The sequence below is a fragment of the Pipistrellus hanaki genome (assembly GCF_964339955.1).
Source record: "Pipistrellus hanaki genome assembly, chromosome: 5".
Lineage (NCBI taxonomy): Eukaryota > Metazoa > Chordata > Mammalia > Chiroptera > Vespertilionidae > Pipistrellus > Pipistrellus hanaki.
The window spans coordinates 90,605,931-90,612,504 of NC_140507.1; the positions used below are offsets into that span (position 1 = coordinate 90,605,931).

General features: G+C 43.4%; 1 protein-coding gene across 1 annotated transcript; it reads left to right on the forward strand.

The window, feature by feature from the left end:
* Positions 1-1,541: 1,541 nt before the first annotated feature.
* On the forward strand, positions 1,542-3,428 carry LOC311623402 (uncharacterized protein; the record flags this gene model as incomplete). Its single annotated transcript, XM_084885384.1, has 2 exons — positions 1,542-1,701; positions 3,238-3,428. The coding sequence occupies 2 exons, from the start codon at positions 1,542-1,544 to the stop codon at positions 3,426-3,428; spliced, it is 351 nt and encodes a 116-aa protein (XP_084741510.1).
* Positions 3,429-6,574: the final 3,146 nt, after the last annotated feature.

Consider the following 6,574-nt stretch of genomic DNA (forward strand, 5'->3'; position numbering starts at 1 on the left):
AATATGCTTTAAAAAAAAAAGTGGCAGCTCGTTTCTCATCTCAGCCCCCCCTACCAGTCTTGAGGTATTTTCCTCTTTACTTCTCTAGTTATATAACTTCCATTCAGCCAGCTCTCAGGTGGTTCTGAATGATGGTTGCTCTGTGTTTTAGTTGTAATTTTGATGTGGTTGTGGGCTATGGCAAGTACAGGGGTTTTCATAAACCACCATCTTTCAGTTCTGACGGCCGTGAGCTTTTAATTGATTAAATTTAAAAAGACACAGTAGAGCCCTAACGGGTTTGGCTCAGTGGATGGAGCATTGGCCTGCAGACTGAGGGGTCCCAAGGTTCAATTTCGGTCAGGGGCATATCCTTAGTTGTGGGCATATCCCCTGTGGGGGGTATGCAGGAGACGGTTGATTGATGTTTTTCTCTCATCGATGTTTCTGGCTCTCTATCCCTCTCCCTTCCTCTCTGTAGAAAAACAATAATATATACATACATATATACATATATATATATATATATATATATATATATATATATATATATATATATTTTTTTTTTTTTTTTTTTTTTTTTTTTTTTAAGACACAGTGGACAGAGTAGCTTCAAGCACAGTGAGGTGTGAGAGTTTGGAATGAGAGGGAATATGAGACACTGCTGAGGAATTATTAATTGGAATCTCTTTAATGTTTGTAATTTGTTTTTATATTATTTTCTTTTGTTGTTTTGTAGATTACTTTTGGCTGTTTGTACTGTGCTTCATCAAACAGTTCTCTCTAGGTGAGCAGGCCAGGTCAGCCCAGGATCTGTAAGAAAGTAAGAGAGTTAGAAACATCGGTCAGCTGCCTCCTGCACACTCCCTACTGGGGATATGCCCACAACCAACGTACAAGCCCTTGACCGGAGTTGCTCTATCCACTGAGCCAAACCGGTTTCAGCAATACTATGACTTTTACTCCTTTTCCCCTTTTTCCCTAGGTGTCCACAGATTTCCCACCTCTTTATCCTTTGTTCTCTACACTCTGTGGACATATTTCATTGGAGCAGCCAAGTTCAGTGTTTCTCCTCCACAGCAGGTGGGAGTAGGGACACTTGGATGGAGGAGGGCATCAGAGGACGTAGTTCACCAGGGCATCACAGAGCCCCAAAGAGACAGTGCAGGGGGGCTAAGGCCCTTCCTGTTCGCTGGGCTGTGTCAGAGCCTGTGCACACCGTGACCTTTGCCCCTTGTTTGTCACACTGAAGTATTCAGTGCACGCGTTTGGAAATCACCCTTCCAGTGTGGCCTTCCTTGACCACCCCGTGAACTCACTTACTAAACTTATTGTTCCAGTTCTCCCTTTGGAGTTTGTCACCGTCTGACATGCCACGTATTTTCTTCTGTGTTTGTTTTAGTCTGGCTTCCTCACCAGGAGAAACCTCTACAAGGTGGGGTGATTTCTGTAGTAACTCCGGTGTTGAGTGTCACTGTGAGCGTGGGTACATTTGCCTACCAGTGGCAAATAGCCAGCCCGTTTTCTGTCTTTTTTTTTTTTAAGTCTCCTGGGAGATTAAAATGAGTGACCTGGAGGAGAAGGAAGTGGGTGAATTCACCTCCAATGGCTTTAAGTGCCCGACCTGCTTCGCGGTGATGGGAAGGAAGTGCGACAGTGAGCTCAAGTGGTGCGCAACAGACAAACTGAAGTGCGTTGAATTCTCTGGCATCGTCAACACAGGTACTTTGAAGGATGCAGTATTCTGTAGACACAGCACTCTCACCAACTTAGGGGCACGCATCCTAGAGGTGAGGTTGAGGAAAATCAGCTTTTGTCCTCCTAGGAACAAGGGTACTGCAGTGTTCTGAGTCTGAAAATATGTCTAATTGACTTTTTCACACTCATTCAGCCATTTATGAATTTTTGTACTTTTTGTCTTATTTTGAATTTTTGTACTTTATCAACAAACCATTGGCTAATGTTGAGGAAGCTGGTTCTCAGCACATTGAATGAAACTATCCTCTGCAAACTTTGCTTAGTTTTTTTAGCACAAGAATAATTTATGCCCTGCCTCGGGGAGGTTTAATTTTCAAAGTAAAAGCTTTGGAGAAAGATAATGATTAACCTTTTTTCAAAAATATCACAAAACATAATTTACAGTGCTCGCTTTGAGAAAACCCAACACAGAGTTCTAAGTTAACTGAAGACACAATGGAAATAAACCAGGAGCCCAGAGGGCTCCTAGAGCAGAGTTCCCTGAGGGCCAAGCTATCCTCATAGCTTTTCTTTACCTTCTCCCTTTCTCTCGCTGAGGAGCTCAGCCTTCTTCTTTTCTTTTCTTTTCTTTTTTAACATTTTTTAAAACAAATTTTTATTGATTTCAGAGAGGAAGGAAGAGGGAGAGAGAGATAGAAACATCAATGATGAGAGATAGTCATTGATTGGCTGCCTTCTGCATGCCCCCTACTGGGCATCGAGCCCACAACCAAGGCATGTGCCCTTGATGGGAATCAGACCTGAGGTCCTTCAGTCCACAGATGTATGCTCTATCCACTGAGCCAAACCAGCCAGGGCAGCTCAGCATTCTTGAAGCCTATTATTAGTGAGATAATTTATCAAGGGCTGGTCATGTCCATTGGTATCTTGGATTCTTATGTTTGTACATTAAAACAGCAGTCACTGTACATGGCACCCAGAGGAGGCAGAGAAATCACCAAGGGCACAGAACACTCTGTGTGAAATGGTGTATCTGGAGGCGCTTTGAAAGGCAGGGAACAATCAAAGCATTTGCTTTTGTATGGCTGTCGTTTCTTAAAAGGTAATGTGCGCCAAGAATAAAAGGGAATTAGATTTCAATCCTTAAAGTCAGGAAGGGTGTACATAGCTGACACAGATGCACCACGTCCTGAGGCTGGCCGTGCAGAGTTCTCCGATGAAGTCACTGAGAACTCGGAGAAGAAACAAGTGCTTACTGCCACCTGCATAAAATGTCTGTGGAAAAACAATGCTAGATCTGCAGGTGGTAATATAGGTTGGAAAAAATGTACTTAAAGCAAGTTTAGAAAATGCATGAGTATTTGATTAAGATAGGTTGTGAAGGTTTTGCAAGCCACATGTATGGGACACCTGATTGCCTCAGCTGTGCAGAGTGACTCACATGCAGGGTGGCCTGGTGGATGTTGTACTACAGCCCAGTAAGGGGAGTGGGGGTGGGGGGTGGGGTGAAAGATGGAATAAAGGGAGAAGAACGGAAGTGTCATTCATGGTTTCTCACAGGTCTTAAAGAAATCGCTGTTGAAATGAAGAAATGCATACGAGCAGACCTTTGTAAAGAGACGGTAACTTACATGGGTTTTCCAATTACTAACGGGAGTAAAAATTGCAGATCAGCCATCAGAAATGGGGCATGGATCAGACCCCCAACTCCCATCTTCTTTGTTTTATTTCTGGAGAAGCTGCTTCATTGAGCTACAAGGGCCCAGTCATCTCTCTTTCTGAATTAAATGTGCATTTTGGGAGGCTTACATGTTCTTTCATGTTGTTAATTTCACAATTCTTACATTCAGCTGTGCATCTACTGACTCATTGTGCCCAGCCTCACACAAAGTGGGTCAGGACCAAAGTCAGTCCCTGCCTCTGAGAAGATCCCAGGGCATTTCCAGGAGTACATGCACAATGAAATGCTTAGAAAGCAAGACAACAAGGAAGAATAAGAGTGGTACCTCTGCTCAGGTAGCCCAAGGTGATTGCTTTAGACACAAAGTAGAAATGGCAGGGGGTGGGTTTCGTTAGGGAAAGTGAAGATTTCAGATGTACTTTGACTAGATCTGTGTCCTTTTATAGCAGGGGTGGTATGCAGGTATGCATGGGGCTTGGAGTTGGGGCAGTAACTAGAGGCTAACTAAGGTCAGTAGCAGAGGTCAGTGATAGGGGGCATAGAGGCAAACACGTGGACCTGGCTAGAAGCCTCTCTGTGAGTGATGGAGGCGCCACCAGCGGGTGAACACAGGGCACCCACTGCACTGAGGATGGCCTGCTCCCTTCATGTGGGAAAGCCACTCCCAGCACCTGGAGAAATGGTCCGAAGTCAGAGGCATTCTTGTGGTTCTCACCCCTGAATGCCCATGAGAACGCTCTGGTAGCTCAGCCGGCCACACTGGAAATTGGAATTCAGGCAATCTGTGCGAATCCCGGCTCCTGCCTCCATGGTTTTTGTCCTCAGTCGGTTTAGTTTTTTTCTCCGGTCCCCACTCTCCCTGCCCCCTCCCCTGAGGTCTGAGGAAAAGAGTAAAACTCTTTACACAAAATGAAAGATTTCAATTAGGACAATCAACAAATGCATGTAAACACAAACACTTTCTAAGGATATAAAATGTCAATTGATGCAAAGTTTGAAAATTGCAAGTATTCTTCTTAGCTTTAAATGAACCATGCAATATAAGAACACTGACCAAATTAACACGTCTTATCTCAAAGGACTTCCAAATATATAAAGAAAAGTCAACTCAACTCAAAAGCTAAATTCATGCCATTAGTATCCCTCAAATAAATAGTTAGGCTAAATATGATCCAATAATTTTTATCATAATTAATGGTACTCAAACTATAGTAGGTGAAATAGAAGGATTTATTGGCATTTTAAAACAAGAGGCAGATGTTTTTCTTATTCCACTGAAAGTATTTTTGCTTGGTTCTCTGAAGAAGCCCCTCTCCTGTGAAAAGTGTAGCAGATAGTCTTTAAAATCACTGAATGTATACATGAAAATGTCCTGAATTATCACTAGTTTACAGAGATTCAGTTACCCTGTGTCCTTTGCCAACACTTGCTAGGTGAATCCTGAGTTTTACAAACTTTACCATACTGTTACCTCCAATTCAATAATTCCTTAAAATAAAAGAATATTTAAGGGAGAATCAAGATTGTGTGTACACATAAGGCACTATCTGGCATTGAAATTGGGATGCAAAAGAACTGTTGGTCAAGAAAGGAAGGAAAGGAAAGGAAAGGAAAAGAAAGGAAAGGAAAAGGAAAGGAAAGGAAAGGAAAGGAAAGGAAAGGAAAGGAAAGGAAAGGAAAGGAAAGGAAAGGAAGAAGGAAGAAAGAAAGGAAGGAAGAAAGAAAGAAAGAAAAGAAAGAAAGAAAGAAGAGGGAGGGAGGGAGGGAGGGAGGGAGGGAGGGAAGAAAGAAGAGGGAGGGAGGGAGGAAGGGAGGGAGGGAGGGAGGGAGGGAGGGAGGGAGGGAGGGAGGGAAGAAAGAAAGAAAGAAAGAAAGAAAGAAAGAAAGAAAGAAAGAAAGAAAGAAAGAAAAAAAGAAAGAAGAAAGAAAGAAAGAAAGAAAGAAAGAAAGAAAGAAAGAAAGAAAGAAAGAAAGAAAGAAAAAAAGAAAGAAAGAAAGGAAGGAAGGATGGATTGTGTGTACAGCCTTGTAGTTAAGTCTTGATTGTTGTTGGTATCACTGGGAAGAATTGACCTCCAGACCAAATGGCTGTGAGGATCAGCTGTGTCTATGCCAGGATACCTTCTTTTTGGAGACAGCCTTAAGGGACCAGACTTGCAAAATTGCAAAAGCCTTTGTGCTCAGGTTGGATGGGGCAGAATCTCAGGGCATCTTGGCTTCCTGTCAGCCCTGCCCTTGCACACGAGCCTCCAGACCTCTGCCTTCCACGGATCCCCTGAGTTTCTGCCTGACAGTCCAGATTTCCCTGTAAGTGTGGGTCTCCCAGGGGCTCGCCCCGGAACTGGGTTTCAGGGCAGTCAGAGCTGGGATTCAGTGCAGTCAGGATTTGCCGACTCCTTCCACTATGGAAAGCCTTCGGCAACCTCCACAGTCAGACCTCTTTGCATGCACTCCACTGCAGCTCTCCTGAGTCTCCGAGTCTCAGAGTCTCCGTGTGCCTTTCTCTACAGTCCAGACTCCCCCGTATGAGCCTGGGTACACAGGATTTTGGCCAGGGCTGGAGTTCAGTGCAGTCAGAAGTAGAGTTGAGTGCAGCCGGGGGCTTCCTTTCCCCTCCTGCCAGCCAGGCACTCAGCTGCCCTTCCTCTCTGCGCACGCGTCTCCGTAGTCAGCGCTTTGTGGCTCCTCTGATCTGTGAGCTTTTCTCTTTCTTTCTAGTTGTAGAATTTCCACTCAGCCAGCTTTTCTGTGGTTTTGGATGATGTCCGTTCTGTCTTTTAGTTGTTGTTTTGAAATTGTTATGGAAGGCAGCAGTTTAGGTGCTTACCTAGGCCATCATCTTGGTTTCTCCCAGGATTTTTTGTTATTATTATTACTGGTTCTATTTACTCAGTTGTTATTGGCCTATTCAGGCTTTCTGATTCTTCCTGATTTATTTTTGGGATATTGTATTTTTCTAGGAATATGTCCATTTCCTCCACTTTGTCCCGCTTGTTGATAGAGTTGTGCATAGTATTTTCTTGCAATTTTTTGCATTTCTGTGGTGTCAGTAGTTACTTCACCACTTTCATTTCTGATTTTATTTGTGTCCTCTCTCTTTTTTCTTGATGAGTCTGGCTAAAAGTTCATTAATCTTGTTTATATTTTCAAAGAACCAGATCTTGGTTTCAATGACTTTTGTATTGCTTTTTTGGCCTCTATGTAATTTATTTCTGC